This window comes from Cystoisospora suis (genome assembly GCF_002600585.1).
Source record: "Cystoisospora suis strain Wien I chromosome Unknown contig_633, whole genome shotgun sequence".
NCBI classification, from domain to species: Eukaryota; Apicomplexa; class Conoidasida; order Eucoccidiorida; family Sarcocystidae; genus Cystoisospora; species Cystoisospora suis.
The window spans coordinates 471-20,090 of record NW_027153434.1 but is presented as its reverse complement, the minus strand read 5'-3'; the positions used below and the strand labels follow the sequence as shown (position 1 = coordinate 20,090).

At 50.7% G+C, this 19,620-nt stretch overlaps 1 protein-coding gene across 1 annotated transcript in view; it reads right to left on the bottom strand.

Annotated features, from left to right (window-relative positions):
• Positions 1-19,174, bottom strand: part of CSUI_001567 (uncharacterized protein) — a 33,045-nt gene extending 13,871 nt beyond the window's left edge. Inside the window, exons 1-5 of the mRNA XM_068061772.1 lie at positions 11,292-19,174; positions 8,981-10,764; positions 6,169-8,351; positions 1,761-5,527; positions 456-1,092 (exon numbers count right to left, since the gene is read on the bottom strand). Coding sequence (XP_067926251.1) covers positions 456-1,092; positions 1,761-5,527; positions 6,169-8,351; positions 8,981-10,764; positions 11,292-17,452 — 14,532 coding nt within the window. The 5' untranslated portion in view covers positions 17,453-19,174. The remainder of the gene's footprint in view (positions 1-455; positions 1,093-1,760; positions 5,528-6,168; positions 8,352-8,980; positions 10,765-11,291) is intronic.
• Between the last annotated feature and the right edge of the window lie 446 nt (positions 19,175-19,620).

The following is a 19,620-nucleotide window of genomic DNA, read 5'->3' as shown; positions in this document are numbered from 1 at the left end:
CGCGGGCGGTCCGGAACTGCTCTGGGATTCGCAAACCCTTCTAACAAGTATCCAAGGTATATACATATTCATACGTACATACATGCATACATACATACGTACGCACATGTTCATACACACCTACGTACTCAGTCATACATACATACATACCCAACACCTGATATAAGTCGAGTACGCTGTCCGACCCATACCACCCGCGAACTGGGAGATAGCACTCTCAATGAGAAATACAGAACGTAGAGGTACTAGGACGTAAGACACTGCGTTGACTCGACGGGACTATGTACACATAAACATGTCCCCTACACGAACGCTGACGTAGCCTCCGTGTAAGTTCACGCATGAACTCCCTACGTAGACGGACGCAGAAGGGAGACATGATGACCTTTTCCCCCCTGTGTCTCTACACACAGATGACCTGAGTAGATGATGCGTCTATCTACGTTTCTACTTACCTCGACAAAGAAAGCAAGTTTTCCTCGACAATATTCATCACAGAGACCTACAAGTCTCATAATACAGCGCTCCAGTCTCTTCAGGACGGCCACAAGGAAAAGGAGAGAAGAAGGCAACTCCTTCCTTAAGAGAAAGGAAGGTGCCGTTCCCGGTCGTTCTCTTCTCTCCCCGCCCTCCTCACTTCTTCTTTTCTTGTCTGCTTTCTTTGTCAGTTGGGGGGATGAGCCACACCCACGTTCTTCAAAACTACACCTCCTTCTCCTTCCTCTTGGAAAGTTTTCCTTACTACGCACATTTTCAAAAGACCGCCGTGAAACATGCACTTCTCCAGAGTTTCGTTCTTCTTTCTCCTGGCTCTTCTTCCGGCCTCGCTCTCCGTCACCGAGAAAAGAACACGGTGGACGAAACGCTGGGCCACGAAGAGAAGGTGACCTTTGGCTGAAGTTTTTCTTTTTCCCCCGAGTTGAAGACAAACAGGTTGTCTTCGATGGGAACCGTTTTCTAGCTTCACTTCTTTCTTTCAAGACTTTCGACTGACACATCACCACTTTCTTGTCTTCTGCGTCCCTCACCTCATGCTGGTACAGCTCCATGACAAAGCGCCAGTCGTTGTATAACGCGTCGACTTCCTCATACCTGAACAATACACCAAATGGACGCCTCCTTGATGACATATCATCCTACGTGTTCATGCTTACAATGGTAATCATCATATGACGTCTTGGACAGATAATGTCGACCCTAATCCCGTAACTGAGTCCTCGCACCCTGTATCTCCAGTGCACTTCAGTCCGTCGAGCCCCGGGGAAGCCGGCTGAAGGTCCTAGTAGAAAATGAGCTACTGCATTGCTTCGAAAGAAGATTAGCCTTGACGCGGCTGTCTCACTAGATAGGAAACCGACTAACTCCAGCCCACTGGATGCTGCAGGGGTACCATACACCGGGTACCTTCTCCTCAGAAATCCTCCCTGAAGGATGACGACAGCTCCAGCTATATGACAGTACTGCATGCATGTCTAGTTCATGTAAAGGTAGACTTAGACATTCAGCCCTGCGCTCCACTTACCTCCTACTGTCCAGTTCTTTCTTTTCGTGTGAAGTGTTCAGAGCCCAGTTCCTTTATTCCCGTAGAGATCTATACACACATACCTAAACACTATTCTATCTGTACAGAGAAGCAGTTCAAGGATCTCCAGCAACTTTCTAGCCCTTTCACCGATGACAATGAATAGATACAGCCGACTGCATATCCTCTTACGACTAGGACAGAAGCTATGTGGCTAACTAACTACTCAGTTCCTCACCATGGATGAAGAATCACAAGACCGGACAGAAGCCGACCGAGAAGTGGGAAGAGAGCACATACGCATGGAGGCCAGCAGAGAGTTTGTGCCAGTCTCTCTCTTAGTCTTCTTTCAACTTTGCACTGAGAGTTCAATGAACTTTCTTCCTTTTCCTTAGTGGGAGAAGGGTACGGGCTATGATAACTCTCTAGTCCTCCGGGGTAAGAAAAAAGTCGCTCCTTTTCTTCGTTCTCTTTCTGCGGTGTTTCTGAATCTCCTTCCGAGACTGACGACTTCGAAGAACCGGTACGACCTGAAGAAGAAGAAGAGGAAGAACTTGAAATCTCCCTGTTTGTTTTCGACTCTTTCTTTTTTCCCTTCTTCCCCTGTTTCTCCTCTCTCTTCCACTCGTCGTCTTCCTCTTCTTTCACACCATCGCATACGTCGTGAGAGGGGCCTCTTCTGACTTTAGAAACTTCTTTCGCATCAGATTCTTGGCCCTTTTCTTCCACACTGCACACAGACAGAGGCACCGCCGAGGCCGTAACGTTTTGAGGTTCTCCTGGTTCCGAATCACACTTCTCCCCCTTTTGCTTGCGTGGTGATTCCTTAGGGCTTTCTACTTCGGTGTTCTTTAGTGGCCTGGTAGCAGCTGTTTCCTCCGTTGGATCATCAACTTCGCTCCTTTCTTCGCCGCTTGTTTCCACAGACGCCTGTTCCTCATCTTCGCCCTCGTAAAACGCTGTCGCCGCGCGACGATGACTTCCCTTTGATCTTTTTCCATTCTCTCTCTTTCCCCGCCCTCTCTGAGTCTCTTTCTGAGAGGGCCAGCACCCAAAGAGTTCGCCTGCCTCATCAAAAACTCCACCTCCTCCATACTCCTGAAGACTTTTCAGCTGATCCTGGTAATCGCCCAAGAGACGAGACACCATCTGTTGCTGGAGTTCATCTAACGCGATATCAAGAAGCAGGAGGTTGCTAAGGTTTACGTCGTCCGTACAGTGAAGTAAAGCCGGCAAGAGAGATGTCCTCGCCCGGCCAACTACAGTAAAGAGAGAGGCGCAACAACAATCTGTATATCCGCTACTTCTACACTGAGTATCGTCACCGTTAGCGTCACAGCTCTTGTTAGCAGACTTCCATTGATAGTGACTACCACCATGATCGCAGTTTGTGGTTGCTTTCCTTCTTCTTTGCTCTTTACCTCCTTCGACGACACCCTGTTGTGTCGTCCGAGCCTCATCCGAATTCGACTTTGTCCCGCCTTTTTCTGTTTGAGGAAATGAAAGAGACGTGCAATGATGGTTCGGACCGCATGCGTCCGCCCTCTTGTCTAGATTTCTCTTCGAGAACTTTCCTTTTTCCTTGACTTCGGGTGAAGCAGAAAATGACGAAGATGATCTACCCATGTCTCTTGTTCTCCTTGCTGAACATCTTTTTCTTCTTTGCTTGTTGGTCATCTCTTTGGGTGCTGTTCTTGAACAGGATTTCTGAGAAGTAGCTACGAGAGGAGGAGGCGGAGGAGGAAAGGTTGCAGCATCACACCATCGACTGAGAGGAGGGGACGGAGCTATCAGATCGCGCCCACAGCGTAGGCGGATGGCGACATTGTTACCGCCACGCTTGCATCGATCTGGGGTATATGTCTCAAGAGCTGGTGGAAGGAGAGGTGAAGCCTCCAGCTGACACGTGTCTTCATCTTGCTTCGTTGTGTCGTATTCAGATAGATGCGAAGAACAGTAAGACCAAAGACAATCACAATGGCCTCTGTCACTGTTGAAGCCCTTGGGATCGAGCGATCTCCGCCGACGTCTTGGCTCGGCAAATAGTTCCTCGCAGGATGACGAAAAAGAACTACGACGGGAACTCATAGGAAGGGGTGTTCGAACAGTGGAGTCATGAGGAGGACAACAAGAGGGCAAACAGGATGAAGTTGTTGTACCCTTTGCATCATCGTCATAATCACTACTCGTCTCTAAAGACTGAGATCGATCCTGACACGCGCAGAAGTCGAGACATCGATGCTTGACAATCTCGTGGAGGAGTTCTTCAAGTTCTTGTGGAAGAAAAGCTTTATGAGTCTCGGAACAACAGAAACGAAATACAACGCTGATAGGTAAGCCAGCTAATCCGGAGTACACCATACCACACCGGACTGCATTCTGGTTGAGCTCTTGTTCTTTTTCTTCTTCTTGCATCTTTTTCTTGTTGGTCATCATCTCGAGAGGCGAAAGGAAGCTTTCACCAGTGTTCCCACTACTCCAGAAGTTGGACGGGAGATGAAGACGGGGCTGCCTTAGAAGAAGCCATAGACTTGCTAAACACTGACGTAGACCACTCGAAACATCGACTTGATCTTGAAGGGGTAATAACTCATGCACGGGTTGCGAATATAAACTGAAATCGTCTCTCTGTTCAAGCAGGTAATGTCTCCGGTCACCACTCTCTTCAGCTCCCGCCTTTCCTTGTTCCTCTTCTTCTTCTATTAAGCCCATGGATTGATAGGCCAGCCATCCAACATCAGCTCTCCTTCGTGGAACTCGATGGAAAGGGGATGATGAAGAAAACTGAGTAGAATTCTCAAGAAGAGTCCCGAGCGAATAACTCTTAGGGCGAAAAGTAACTGACAATGGTGAGCAGGGCGACAATGACATCCCTAAGAGGTCATTCCTATGTTCGGACAGACACGGGAGAGAATAGGACTGCCACAGAGTATAGTCAGAAGGAAATGTATCAATGATCGGTTCGGCTTGGTCTTCTTCATACCAGCAGGAGGGAAGAAACTGTTGGAGATGATTGTTTACATTGGCGGAAGAGTCCTCGTCGTTGACGTGAGGAGACGAAGTCGAAAATGCTTGGTGAGATGCCTTTGATAAGCCCGCATCAGCAACGTCCTTGGCACTAGTTAACTCGCCCTGTTTCCTATCATTCTCATTCGTAGAATTACTTCCTTCACCACCATGCTTCTTGTTTTCATGAGCAAGATCATCCGATTCGCGCCCCTTCTCCACACTCTCTGTCTCTCTTGCTTCAACAGAGCTAACAACGACGCTTGAGTCAAACAGAACTTTCCCTTCCTCGTCCTCCTCTTTCTTTCCTTCTCCATAATCTCCCCTTGCCGCTACCTCTCTTGTGCTCCCGCCCTCACCGGTTGCAGAAAGAGAGGTAGGTCCGTGTCCCCATTCTACCTCGGAGTTTCTGCGAGGCACTGTCTTTTCCTTATTGCCAACATTGTTCTCAGTGTGCTGGTGCTGCTGAGTTCTCTCTTGTGTCTCCTCATTCTTACTACCCAACCCCCCGACTTCCCCCTTGGACCTTGCTTCCGTCTCCAGGAGACGCTCGAGATCTCTCTGCGCCACTCCGAGGCCTCTCCAGAACCAGCGGGATCGACCCCCACTTTCGACATACCATAGAGACGCCCTTAACATCCCACTTTCCCCTGAAGCGTCAACACATCGGATTCCCATCAGGGTGCTACTGGTCGGTCTTACATCACGCTCTTCACTCCTCTCTACGTTCCGCGCAGATCCTTCAGCTTGTCTGTCGCAAACCAGCGGAGATGTACCGCTCTTGTTCATCCTACACCACGGTGAGCATTGAGGAGTCCGAGAGAATGCGCGGTCAAGATTTACGTTACAAAACGAAGAGGCGAAAGAAGGAAACCCGGAAGAAGGTGAAATGAGATAATCAACTAGAGGCGAGGGATTATGACGCAAACGTGACGCCCACTGCCTGAAAAAGATCTCCCGCTCAGCCAAACGAGAGGCGTGAAGAATCCGAACAAGCTCCTATTCACACAAAAGCAAAAGAGCAGATAGAAACTCGGGAAGCCTGATCTACTCAAGAAGTAAAACCAAAGTTGTTGGGGGCCGCGGTCCACTTCATCCCGACCAGCAACTCAGGTGGATAAACCCGCACACGCAGTCCCCGACAAGGCAGTCACTCATCACGAGACTCTACAGCGGAATGAGAGGAAGACGAAGAAGCACAAGCAGAAGGCACCATGTAGCAGGCCTCAAGACGTCGCGCCTAATTGCGAAAACCACGACTGAAAGAATGTAAACAGGGACTGAATTGCGGAGGAGGTCGACTGAAGGTCTGCAAGAATGTACAAACGACCAGGTTTCACTATAGGTACAACGTGCGTAGGAGGTGTTCACGTGTAACAGCCGGCACCCCAGGGGCACACGAAGATGAGCTGGTTACATGAGACCTGTCACTTTAGGAGAAATGAAGTATGCATGCGACCCGCAAGCTACCTTCTTTCAGACTTTCAGTCCCCCGCTGCCATAAGGCTGGTCTGAGCCGCGGCTTGTGACTTCGTATCTCTTCATATAAACATGTGACAGGGCGTAAGCAAGGGCACAAAAAAGTACTAACGCGATGACGACTTGCGGAAAAGCTGGTCTTTCTATCTCAAAGGGCTTACATCAAGAATACGTCCAGCAACGAGAGGAGCGGCAAAAACAGCTATGAGCATGCGGATGATCGGGCGGCATTTGACGGCTTCTCTCCAGAATCTTGTAAGGAGAAGAAGAAGGCGTTCACCAAGCCATAAAGCAGAAGGCGGGATGACGGGAGTACAGAGGAAATAGACACGCGGGTGTTGGGTCGGGACACGAGGTTGAGGGGTACCGTGGTAGAGAGCCCGAGGAAGACAGGAAGAAGATAAAGGAGGAGAAAGAAAATGCCTACTGCCAAGATGATCTCTCATGCTGCTGTCACAGTCGATGTTCATCTCTTGGCTCGCTGTCGATGCAGAAGGGTTTGAAGATCCGCGCTTCATCGTGGTGTGATTCTTTCTTTGACTTCCTCCGTCGTTTTGTTCTGAAGAAGGAGATCTCCTTCTCTGTGGTGTGACACTGGCGCAGTTCACTTGAGTGGATGAAGTATAACTAGGGGGATGACTGCTGTGGGCGTCCTGCGAATGTGGCACCTGATGACTCACAACTTCAGAGCCGCTATTTACAGTCTTATTTGTTTCTTGTCTCTTCACTTGAAGACTATTCTTTTCCCCAAGAACATGACCGCTCAGAGCTTGGCCCTTTCTAACATTCTTTTGTTGTCCCTCCTTCTCTCCTTCCTCTGTCTTTTCTTTTTCCGTCTCTTGATGCTGACAACCCTCGGATTCCTCATTCTTGAAACTTCCTCCCTTCGGGGTGAGCGAAGCCTTTGCTTCTCTCTCTTTTACATTGACAGACGGTTCAGAGGTATCAGAACCATTCAGAGGATGATGCGCTGCGTTTTGACCACTTGGGTTCCCCACGTGTTGTCTACGATTAGAAATCTTCATTTTCATCGCGATTTCCATATCAGCTCGCGTTCTCTCCTTCTCAAACATCTTTGTATACTTCATGGTTTGCTGTTGGGTCCACTGAAACCTCTCGAGCAAAGCAAAGGCGAAAATCCATGACCAGAAACCGACATCCTCTGTACGCTGGTCTCCTCCTTCTAAGAGGCGAAGAATCGTAACAACACACTGCACAATCGTAGAAGACGTGGATGAAGAGGAGAAGAAAGCTTTGTCTTCTCCCCCTCTTTCAAAACAAACGGGACAGAAGCAATCCCTCTTCATGGAGTTTGAAGAAAGATATGCGGGTGATGATGGGATAGGAGAGACAGAAGGAAAACAAAAACCGGGAGGGAGAAGGTGCCGATCATCGTTTTCTCCATCCCCAGACCAACAACCCTTGGGTACACCGTTATCCCTGTGGCGCGATGCGCTGCCTAGCACATTGGCTTGTGACAACGATGCTGCCTCGTCACACGAAGCCGGGGAGGCGCTGCCGCCTCTCCCATCATTGGCTCGAGAAAGATCAAAAGAAGCCGAGGAATCTTGATCTCCACCTTGTCTCTGCTGCCGATGGAGCTCTCCGTCCTCACCACAAGTCGCACCATCGTGTCCTTGGCAGCAGCCAGAGGCCTCTTGAACACGACTTGACTTTGCCATACAAACGTCTTCATTGGGTGGCGTTCCTTCAATCGCATCTGAGGGATCAACTTGATGCGGTTCCTTGGCTGTGTTATCGTGACCATCCCTTTTCGTCTTGAGGAGAGATTCCCTAAATATCACTCTATCTTGACCGAGAGAAGGACGAAGAGACGCCGAAGGCAATCCAGGTGGGTTCAGAAAGGTTGACGCATCGACAAGCATCTCGATGACTCGTTGCTGCTGAAATAGTGAAGGTGCCGGAGGTGAATGAAGAAGAAGAGCCGCTGTCGCAGCTGAAAGCACATGCTGAGTATGGTATTTTCCCTCACCAGCAGTAGCGCTCGTGGTTTCTCCCTTTCTCGCTGTTAGCATGGTTGCCTGGAGTCCAAAAGAAAGAGAACTCTTGATAGAAAGAGGAGGGGGTGATGTCAGGAGATACATGAACTGCTGGCGGAGATAATGCAACTGCTGAGAGATGGCTGAAAGAGAGAAAATGCCCTGGGGTTGCTGAAAATCGTGAAACCGCGGTCTCTCACACGCAACAAAGAAGTCACCACGGCGAGGCTCCTCAAGGCCCGAAGAAGAAGAACAACCTCCTGCTGACGCCCCCATGATTCTCTGATGAAACCATCGACAGGGAGCAGGGGGCCCTGACCGTAGGACGAAGCTGAAGCCCGTTACTGCAGGAAGAAAGCACACAGAGTAACAGCACCAAGGACATTACGTGAGAAAAAAGGCATAGAGAGATCGAAGGGAGACAGCAAGGTGACTTGCGGAAGAAACGACACAAAACAACAGGAGGCTGACCAAGCGTCGTCGTGTAAATGCAGGGGGAAGCACGAGTTGTGAACCGATGAAGAGAAGGTAACCAAGAAATTATCCACCGAAATGGAGAAGAGTACGTGCTCATCATCTTCATTTCCCCTGTGATTAAATATGCTCCTTAACCATCTCATCGTTTCTCTTCCCCTCGCCCCGTCCTGCCCTCCTCTCAAGCCCCCCCTCCCTTCACCGGCCTTCTCCTGTCTAAACTTCACAGGCGGGCGTAGCGCTTCAGCAGAGCTGACTGAGAGCGAACAGAAGCGGAATGATCATGTGTGTACAGTCCCTAGCTGCACAATGAAGCCAGAAAGGCAACAACGAGAGAGAAGACAAACTACTCCATCGTCTTACACACTAGTTCAGCCACCAAATAAAAACCCCTTCTGTATACATAATCGTCACCTGAAGAGAGCGACGAAGTCTACAGCTGACAGATGAGGAGTCTTGATATGGCTACGATGAGGTGCACAGCTTTGTTCGTGCCTACCTTTCTTTCCATTCACGCGTGTTGGCAAGCGAAGATCAAGCACATGCAACTTTAAGAGAGCCATCGAACTCTCATCTTCTTCATTTCCGCTATCCCTTTCAGCTGAAGAAAAGGAACCTGTCTCTGCTTGCACCACGTGCCCCCCGCCCTTCAACATCATCATGGCCTCCGTCTTCTCTCCATCCACTTCTCTCCTTTCATTTCTGCCAGGCCCTCTGTCTAGCGAAAATAACCGAATGCGACAATGATCTTCTCCACTATCACTACTACTGCTATCGCTACTGAAAGGGCTAGTATCGCGCCCCCTACCAGCACAGGAACTATAACTGCATTGCCTGTCCGAAGCGGAAAGATGAGAAGCCGATCGGTCCTTCGAGCTCGAATTTTCATTGTTTTGTTGTCTTTCTCCTTCTGTACCTGCCTCTGTCCCTTGTGTTACATTTCCTTGATCCTCCGCAGCTGTACTCCCCCTAACTCTGTGCTGCAGACGCTTTGAAAAATAATGAAGCCACGTTCTTCTCTCATTGACCAGCACTTGTTTCATCGGTGTATCTACACTCGCGGCATCTCCGGGCATACTCCCCTCAGGCCAGACATGTCGTGGTGCCTGGACCCAAGCAAAGTAAGAGACATCCTCATTCTTTGTCTTGTCTGGACTTAAGTAGCCCCCCTGTTCGGGTTCTTCTCTACCAATACATCCTCGTCTCTCCCCCTCCCCCCTCGTTGGCTTCCTTTCTGCACACCACTGGCCGTCATGTGTACCTCCTTCCTGACTTGCTCCCGGGCGTGTGATTTCTTCATTTTCTCGAGGTAGTAGGGTCGTAGGATGATCGCAGCGCTCACCGAAAGCTTGTGGTATCGTCCCGGTACCGAAAGGGGGTTGGGAGCAAGAGCCGCAATCTTCCTCCCTCCTTGAAGTGCATGAAACAGTTCTACAGCTCTTCGGACTAGGAGGAGCCATAGTCGAAAGTACATGGGATATGTTATGAAGAAAGTCTATGGGAATGGAGGAATGGCCACAGGTATGGAAGGGTCCCATGCAGGAAGGTTGAAAAAAGTTTCCTACCCCATGCGATGACGCGAAAGCAGGGAAGACGGCTAAGCCGGCTATTGTAGCTAAAGCGTCTCTCACAATTCGACGTGCCCTCTCAGGTGCCGGAGTTTCTTCGGCCAGGTGCAGTCCCCAATGACACCAGAGAACACTGCTACTGCTCGTCGTAGTATAAGGAAAGCAACTGCTACCATTTGCAGGAGGGGAGGGACAGCCGCTACTACCCCCAAGATTATGGTTATCTACTACGCCGACAGGAGATGTGTGCGTTCCTTCTGAGTCACTATGAATATGGTTCATGTGTGGACTACGTTCCTGTGAATCCAAAGACTGGCCCGTTCCGCCTGCTTTGCAGTGCAAACCATTCTCTGTGACACGAGAAGGAGCATAAAATGACTTTTCCTCAGACGGAGAGAAAGCTGATGCAGATGCTAGTGAAGAAGGCGAAGAAGATGGAAACGAGCACCCCCCTTTCGCTGAAAGCTGACTACTACTACTACTAACTGGCCCCCGTGGAAGTACAGAGCTATTGTCTTCCCACAGTAAGACCGAAATCCGAAGAAGAAAGTATGGAGACTTTCCCGTTACCGAAGGCTCTTCAAGAATCGCGACTTCAGCCTCACCTCCACCGGCCGGGAGGGGGGTACCACCACGATGACGATCGTCGTCCGTTGATGAGGACGATGGAGAACTGCCCTCTCTCCCGTCATCTTCACCTGTTACCTGAAAGCGCCTGCAAGAAAAAAAAGAGACCTTCCTTGTAAAGAAAATGAGCAAGAGTCAAATCGACACTTTTGTTGTAGGGCACTAACAACGGCATGTCCCAGCAGAAGTCTTCAATACCGCTGGCGAGACACCGAACTGCTCTCTCCCACCCCCCCTTTCTGAAGCAAAAACAATTCTCCTCTTAGTGAAAACCAACAACTACTAGCTAGCTGTATGACCCCACTGCGCGAACAAGAAAAAAAACGTTCCCCCCTCTTTACAATAAGTAAGTTGTAAGACGGGGCTGGGGGAAACCAGGAAGAGGAGACGTGATCAAGAGACGCCGACCAGGAAACAGTCAACGAGAAGATTACAGACAGGTGGACAGGTACATGTAGAAAGGAGGAGGGACGGGTGAAGAAGACGGAAGACTATACAGATGAAGAGGTGGAGGATCGAGGGGACGAAAGAGAGGCACTAGTGGAAATACGAAAGAAAAAGCTGCGGTGGCAAGAATGAGAAACAGGGCCGGCAATGAGGAATGAACAAACTTACTTGATGTCAATCACGCGGCGACCTGCGAAAGACAGCGACGTAGTCGGAGCAACAGGTGGAAGACGTTCTCTCAAGAATCGCTTGACGAGACGACGTAGACCGCGAGAGAACAGACTCTTCTTTCTTTCATTCTGTTCCCCTTCTCTTTTCTGTCTATGACTAGTAAACGCCTCTCGAAATCTTTCACCCTCGCCTTCACGCCCTCCGCCTTTCTTTTCCACGGCTGTTCTGCCTGATACCCTTCCGACCTCTGCTAGATCGAAGGGTTCTCTCTCATTTCTAGCTTTAGACCAGGAGTTTGCTTCGTAGTCTTCTTTCTCGTGTCCCCCCGCTCCTTGTTGCCGTGAAGCGAAGAAGTCTTCTCCTACTTCTCCATCGTCCCCTAACATCTCATCCTTATCTGTTTCTACAGGAGCCGGGGAAGGAGATAAGAGAGACGACCCTCCTTCATCGTTGTCAAACTGCGCGTTTCCCGCACAAATCTCAAAAGTCTCTTTGGTATCTTCTTCTTCAAGAGCTGCCTGTTGCTCGAACTCTCCGCACTCCGCTTTCCAGGGGGCAAAACAAATCCGATCGCGATCAGTGCCTTCTTCGCCGAGGACGTTGGGATTGTCTCCATGGTGGCCTAGAGCTACAGAGAAGAGAGAATCCCCATGAATTTCCTTTCCGATGGTATCTACGTTGTTCTCCTCGAAGGAGTGACCCAAAAGAAGAGGCGACCGACGACAAGACCGACTGCTGCTCCTATGACTACTACTGCCACTCGGTGACGACGGTGACAACGGAATGGGTAAGCGGGTAATATCGTGATCACCAGCCCCTCCTTGGCATTCTACAGAATCCTGTATATGGCTCTCTAGATCCTGTTGTTCTTCACAGGGTAAACTAGAAAAGGCCACTTCCGTTTGTCTCGCCTCGCTTGTGATACTTCCTTCAACAAGTCCAGGCGTCTTCCCCCAGGTGTTCCAAGACTCACAAGAATACACCCGTCGGGAGATATTCACGCACGTCCCTGTGGCAGGTTCTTCCTCAGCAAAGTCATTCTCGAAAACAAAGGCCTCATCAGCGTCTTCATCCGTCCTTTCAAAGGAATCTGTTGCCGTTCCTTCTTCCTTGCCTTCATCTCCCGACTTGGTGGTCCTGGATCTGAGACGCAAGAGGAACGGTAGTCTCCTTTTGTGTGTTGAACTCGTTGAGTGCTGTCCTTCATCTCTCGAGACAGAAAAAACAAACGAGGAGGAAGAAGACAAGGACTCTACATTTGCCGATCGAATCGGTATAGCACCGGGTAGGGGAAGAGAAGTCAAGATGAGCAAAGGGCCCTCGACTTCTCCTTTCTCGCTTTCACTTCCTGTTGTCAAGTAGAGCTGAACGACAGGTCGATACTGTGTGGACTGTCCTTGGACTCCACCATCGTGAAGGCTTAACGACTCTCCTCCTTCGGAAGAGGGGCAGGATAGCTCTGAGCTTCTTCGCTTTCTCTTGAAAGCATCATCCAGACTAAGACCCCCGTCCGGGGTAGACCGCCTTCTCACCTTGGACGCGGGCGAAAAGGAGGAAGAGAAGGGATGAAGATGCTGGCTCTTCCTTCCCCGGAAAAGCGTGGGAGGACGAGAAGAACCCAAGAGGAAGGTACGACGAGATACCGCTAAGAAGTCGAGAGGAGAATCGAGTGAGATGCTTTCGCAATGACAGTGAGAGCCGAGATGTAGACAAGCCTCACACCGCAGACTCTTCTCGAGCCAGTCCTCGTTTTCTTTCTCCCTCCCTTTGTTTTCTCCGGTTATCCCGTGATCGGCGTATCTACGACAACCATAGAAAAGTGGATACGCTACTCCATTGCATAACTCTCGGAGAGTCGGGCCGCACTTCATCGCTTTTTGCTTGTCTTCATTTCCAAGACTCTGCTCATCGAGTGTTCCCCCTTTCCACCCCCGTTCTGGACTCTGACAACATTGTAGTTCCTGCTTTGCACTCTCCCATGAAGCGCCGGGCTGTCCAATGGTAAGTACACAAGACGTAGTCGTCTTTTCTTCTTCGTAGTCTTCCCTAGTCTTTAGCTTATCCATGTATGCATCCCTCACTTCTTCCTTAGTTCTCCTCGCTTCAAACCCTGTTCCACAGTACCCTGAATACCGTCCCTGCATCACCTCGTCCTGGCTCTTCTCTAGCCCCCGTTGTCTTCCTTCTACGTGTGAGGCAGAAAGAGTCTTTGACGTTAGTGATCCGTTTGTTTGCTGAGACGATCTTTCGTTGATTGTCTTGTTCTCCTCTGCCGCAGAACACGCCTGTTGAGGCGACTCAAAACTCCGCAAGACACCAAGCCCTTCTTCTACCGCTCCTTTTCTATGACCTCTTCTCTGGGCTGGTCCGCTAACATTTCCCCATACGACACGGCAAGTCTCCTCCCCCCCTCCTCTCCCTCCTTCACGACTACGTCCTGACGACGTTGGAAGCTTGTCGTATGAAAGAATCGCCTGCAGACACAAGAGTTCCTGGGAAGGATCGACTTGATGAGAATCACCTTCTTCTCCAGGAAAGACCCTTGACTTCACAAAAAAAGAACATCTCTGGGACGAAAGGTCGCCCCATCGAACAAAACAAGCTGCTGAGAGACAGAGTTCAGATGACTTATGAGGGGGAAAACACCCTGCTTCTGAGACAGCAAATTCCCTCACTGCTGCGTGTTCTAGCCTCCAGTTTTGAGAGGGGAGGCCTGTAGCACCGGAGTGATGGGAGAGGCGCTGGGAGTGGCGGGAGGTCGGGAGCGGAGACGGGGTAGGAGAAGTGGAGAGCCATGGAAGGGATGAAGAAGAAGGCAGAGATTGCACCTTGCCCCCTGACGACGTATGAAAAGCTGAAGTGATTCCAGCATTATCTGGGGAACAAGAGTGAAGAGACGATAAGCGTGAAGAGGACAACTGAGATGAAGGAAACTGCGTACTAGTCATGTCACTACGGGACAAAACCGGGTCAGACAAACATCTCGGACCTGTGGCTGTCCCTTCCCTGTAAACAGGGGGAGAGAAAGAGAGAGAAGAGAGATTCGAACTCCAGACTTCGGAAGGAGAAGAAGAGAACACTTCATTCAAAGAGATCGATACAGGGTCAGCTGCTACTGTCCTCTCTGCAAGAGCAGCGCAAGAGGTTTCAGCAGTCATGGCCCCTTCCTTTGTGGTTTCTTTGCGACTAGAGGCATCACAAAATCTCTTGGGTAGCGACCACGCCCAGGTCCTGATGGCATGCCTACTCTCCGACAAGGGCAAAGACGAGGAGCAAGGAGAACAAGAAGAACTGGAAGACTCTTCAGCAGCTTTGTATGACGATAAGAGTGACGGATCTGAAGAGGCACCATGCAGAGGGGGGGAAAGGACTCGCCTGCGACTTTGCGCAGCACGCGTGCTCAGACGGGAAGTTGACACGTATGACTGAAAACAGGACGGAAAAGAGCAACCCCTATGAGCCGAACGAGAAGAGACAAGAGGAAATGATCTTCTTCTCGCAACTCCTCGAAGATACGTACTTTCTCCCTTTTCTTTCCATGAGAGACACGCGGCAGCAAGGTCAGAGTCACTGAGCTCACAAGGTGCAAGAGGAGCAGCGGAACACGCTGAAACACTGTCTTCTTCTTGTCTACGGACAGCGAGATTCGGACGTGGCGAACGGGAGATCGTCTTGTCCTTGTGTTCGCCTGTTGCTGGGCCCCTCTCTTTTTTCGACTTCTTTATGAAAGAGCATGCAGACGACGAAGAATGGTATAAAGGTGGAGAGCAAAGTAACACTCTCCGCAAGAAAAACGATGCGATTCGGAGCTGTATATGTCCGATGGCTTGGTAAATGTTAAAGACAAAGTTGGAGTCATCCCGTGGCTTAATCCAGCGTCCTGGTGGAGAGAAAAGAACAAACTGAATTCCTTGAGGCGTATCCGCGTGAGAGCCTGTCGTAGTTCCCAGGGGCAACTGCATACAGTAAATCGTAGCAGGAGAGACACCTGGACACGGAGACTGTGAGGAGGAAGACGAAGAAGAGGAAGAGGAAGCAGAATCAGCAACCCACGGTGGGGGCGACGACGAAAAACATATAGGACACGCAAGAGAAGGAAAAGGACGTACAGCATTGTCCGAAAAATTAGGAAAGCAGTCACACTCGAAAGAGTGTTGTCGTTGCTCTGCACCGGCTCGTTCTTCGGCGCTCTCCCACTCCTCCCCGTCTTGTTTTCCAGTGTGCGAAGAGTCAAGCAAACAAACACAATTTCCACCCGAGTTTGTGTCCTGTGACCGCGTTCCCCCCTCTTTCACCTCTTCTCTCACGACAGAAGAACGGTCGAGGCCTTCTTTCACCATTGATCCTTCCATGACTTGTTTTGTTCCCCCTCCTTTCTCTCGTACGTGCCCCCCACCTGTACTCTCATTGACGAATACACAATCACATGAAGTCAGTTCTTCCTCAAAACTAGAAGGCTCTCCCTCCTTACAAGAGTGTCTCTGCCTTTCCTGCGGCTCTCTCGAAATACGTGGATCTTCTTGCGGTACGCTCCTGGCATCCGACTTGGTTAGTTTTACGAACGGTGTGCGAACTGCATGCGAGGCGCGATCAAGAAAAGACTCCGAAGAAACAAGGCGCTCAGGAGGAGTTCTCCACTCTGTGGGACTGTCAATACATACACCCCAATGCACATACAGTTCAGGAGGTGAAGCAGGAGACCTAGCCCCATCCCCTCCTTTCTTCTCAGGACAGGGGTAACCGCCTCCTGTTTCTAAAGTAGAGACAGCCCCAAAACTCCTTCCACGTCTCCGTACAGGAGAATTCCAGGCCGACCCTCTTCCTCCTAGGCCGCAACAACATGGAGAAGAAGCAGATGCGTTCATGTTGGAGGAGGAAGAGAAAGCACGCAAAGACGCAGATGAATAACCGCTCAGATCCCCTGCGCCACCTTCAGTTCCACTTCTTCCGCCCACTTTCCCCTCTACATTTCCATCGTTGACATCATCAGCTGCAAAAGAAACGACGGAATTTCTGGATCGACAGCGTCTCTCGCTCCCTTTTGCAGCGAAATGAGAAGAGAGGGAGCGGCTTTCCCCCGTCAGAGAGCCGCTTTCCACCTCGGGCGGGACTGTCTGCTCCTTGTGAAAAGCACCATCCGGACAGCAGTCTTCTCTGTCTTCGCCGCACAAAGACGCGCTGCCTGTGGGAGACAGGGAAGTATGTCCTTCACGGGTCTTGCACAGCTGACCTCGCTCCTGGGATCCACCATGTGCGTGTGTCCCCTCTTTTACTTCTCCTGTAACTTCCCTACTTTCCCCGTTCATTCCTACCGTTTCCTGTCCTGCCTGTTCACGCACTCCTCCCCTGTGTTTCCACAAACTCGGAGAGCAACCGTCTAAGCTTTTCTTAGGGCATCGTAGGCACCCCCGGCGTCTACTATGCACGCACCGGCCGTCACGACAACGGCGAGGTGCAACAACACCGCCGCAGCATCCTAAGAGACATCTCGACCACTTCGTGGAAGATCTCTGAAAGTGGGGAGGCAAGTCACCGGGAACATCTCGGACTCGGTCACAAAAGGCACCTCCATCTGCGTTGTCATCAAACGACTCATAGACGAGAGGAGGAGACTGCGAGACAGGAGGAGGCACAGGGGTGCCAGCCTCGACACGCTCAGCGGATATATGCAAAGTCAACTGATGCTCGACAGGATGCTGACCGTGAGAACATGCACTTTCTCCCTGGTGTGTCCCCTCGCCCTCGTACAGCCGCGTTACCTGGTCCAAACTTTCCTTCTCTCGGCCTCCTCCTAACCTGTCTCCGTCACTCGTGCCCTCCCTCTCCCTCTCCTGCTGTCCCCCTGAACACCGAGCAGTCGCCAGCGCAGGAGCCGAGAAAAGAGACACCCGCACTTGCCAAGCTGCGCCGTCATTCGTTTCCCCCCATCCTCCCCCACCTGCATCCTGTACACGATAAATAACAGGCTCACTTTCAAAACAGCTACACCAAGGACAACAGAAAAAACGCCGTCCACGCATTCTTGGCCGCCATACATTAGGATGATCAAGTGAGTACGTGGGTTGACCTCCTTTCAGCCAATTCGCACCAGACGCCCTAACCTCCCGGCCTTCACACCACTGTCCTCCGCCTTCGCATGCGTCCTTTCCACGCCACATCGTGCTGGCCCGACTGCTGTACAGGCACCCGACAGCAGCGGCAACAAAGAGAGAGAAAGCTGCATTTAGACGACTTAACGATGACACAGCACACCGTCCTCTCGGAGAAAAAAAAGACCATCGAGATAAAAGGACTTCGTATAGTGGAAGAAGCAGGGGTGAGGAGAAGCCTCCCCAGGCAGGTCCGGGTGAAGACTAGGAGGCATGAGTCAGCAGCGTTCAGTTCGTGAGAAACATCCGTCGCCCCTGAAGCCGAACGGCAACGACAGGGAGGTAAAAACCAAACTCCGACGGCTCCCCAGATAGGCTAAACAACCGCTCTGACAACCCGGGGATACAGCCACTGAGGGGACTGATCCCGGCAAAAAAACAATCCCGACGCAATAGACGAAGAACCCCGATACGCTATATTTTTGACTATGCGGTGTCCACACTGTACACCGACGTAACAGCAGCTGGAAAGTGAGAAGGACACGCACACACGAAAAGCTGCATTTCGGCGACAAATATGATTCAAACACGCTAAGAAGTTATAAAAAGAGAGGGGGAGGATGAGGCTGGAGAAGCAGACACGGTAGTCCCCAGTTCACTGTCTCTCCCCAAAAAGATGTATTAGGCAGTGATCTGTCCCCTTTCTCCTTGAGGTAGGCAAACACTCCAAATACGCCATGCATCAAATAGTCGGGAGAGGTGAAGTTCTCTTGGAGTGGAAACGGCGAGAAGAAATGCTGTATCAAAGAACCATGGAAAGCCAGTCCGTCTTCGAGACAATCACAGGCTACAATGAGTCTCGAAACGTCTCTGGGAAAGACCAGAAAGACCAACTAGAAAGTGCCTGCGCCTGCTGTCCCTGTTAGCCCTTTCCAGCCTCAGCAGTCCCGAACGGAGAAACTATCGAAAATCAAAATACCACAGAGTAATCCACAGAGCAAGTGTTTGGACGAGAGGGGGGATGACGACCAACGTAGGGTTCACCAAACACTTGGTCCTACGGAAAGGAGAAAGAGGAGTGAGGTGATTCCAAAAGCGGCCAGCCCAGTGACACGTCTCCCGCAACGCCTAGAGCAAGGGGAACAGGAAAATATGGCTGTAGAGACGAAGCATGCATCCAAGCGCAGAATGCAGTGGGCCGAAGGGATGAAAAGGATGGGCGGGAGAAGCAGGAGAAGACTCGACAAGTGCTCTTGTAAGAAGAAACGATAAAGACAAGGCGGCGAGAAGCGGAGAAAAGACAAACCCGTCTCGATGTACGGAAGCGAATGGCACAAGAGAATTGTCCCGCAGTAGACAAATACGTACTTGTCTCCCTCACCCATCAAGAAGAAGTCAGCCGTTCAGAGGGGATAATCAAAAAAAGGAAGAGGGGGTCATCCTCGTTTTTCAAACGCTTTGACGAACAACAGCTCCCGTCCAGCCGCCCGTAGTGGCGATGTTATCTGCTGAGTGAAACAGCAGCACAGAGATCGACTCTTTAGCTTCAGATGGAGACGAGAAAACGGTCAGTTTAGAAACCGCCGGCGAGTCGCCAAAATTGTCCTTCTCTCGTGAGCGTAGAGCAAGACCCCGAACACTGCGATCCCTGGTAGAAAATGGGACTTGTGGATGCCAACTAAAGTAAATCTTCGAAGCCGAGAATACACTCGTCTACTCTGAACACACCGTCCCACCTGAGGAAAAGAAAAGCTCCTGTGGTGTTCGGACTTCGAAATAAAAGTCCAGAGCTTAAATCCAAAAGACTCTAGGAGACGGCTCCTAGCTCGTCGTAAGAACACGCTCGCTTAAGTAGAAGCTCTCTCCCCGGTTATGGCATACCTGCCACTCGGGAATTCGCAAATTCCCGCCTGCGTGTTAAGGTAATGCAATGTATTATAAGACACGGTAGCTTCCGAGAAGGACGGAGGACAACCGCTACTAGAGCCCACCACAGAGAAAGGAGCTTTTGCATTCAGTAGTAGACTCTCTTCTGTCTCCGCTGCGAAGTAGATTAAGCAAGGCGGGGGTGGCCAGGCAGACGCAGACTCCTCCGAATATTGTCCGAGTTCGCGCACACCTTCACTGTGAAGTATTTGAGGCTAGCATTCAGCGCCGATTGTGCCTCCAAGTCGTGCTGCACGAAGCAGTAGGCCTCCGAAGGCTACAACCGGATCACCACATGCGCAGACTGGCTG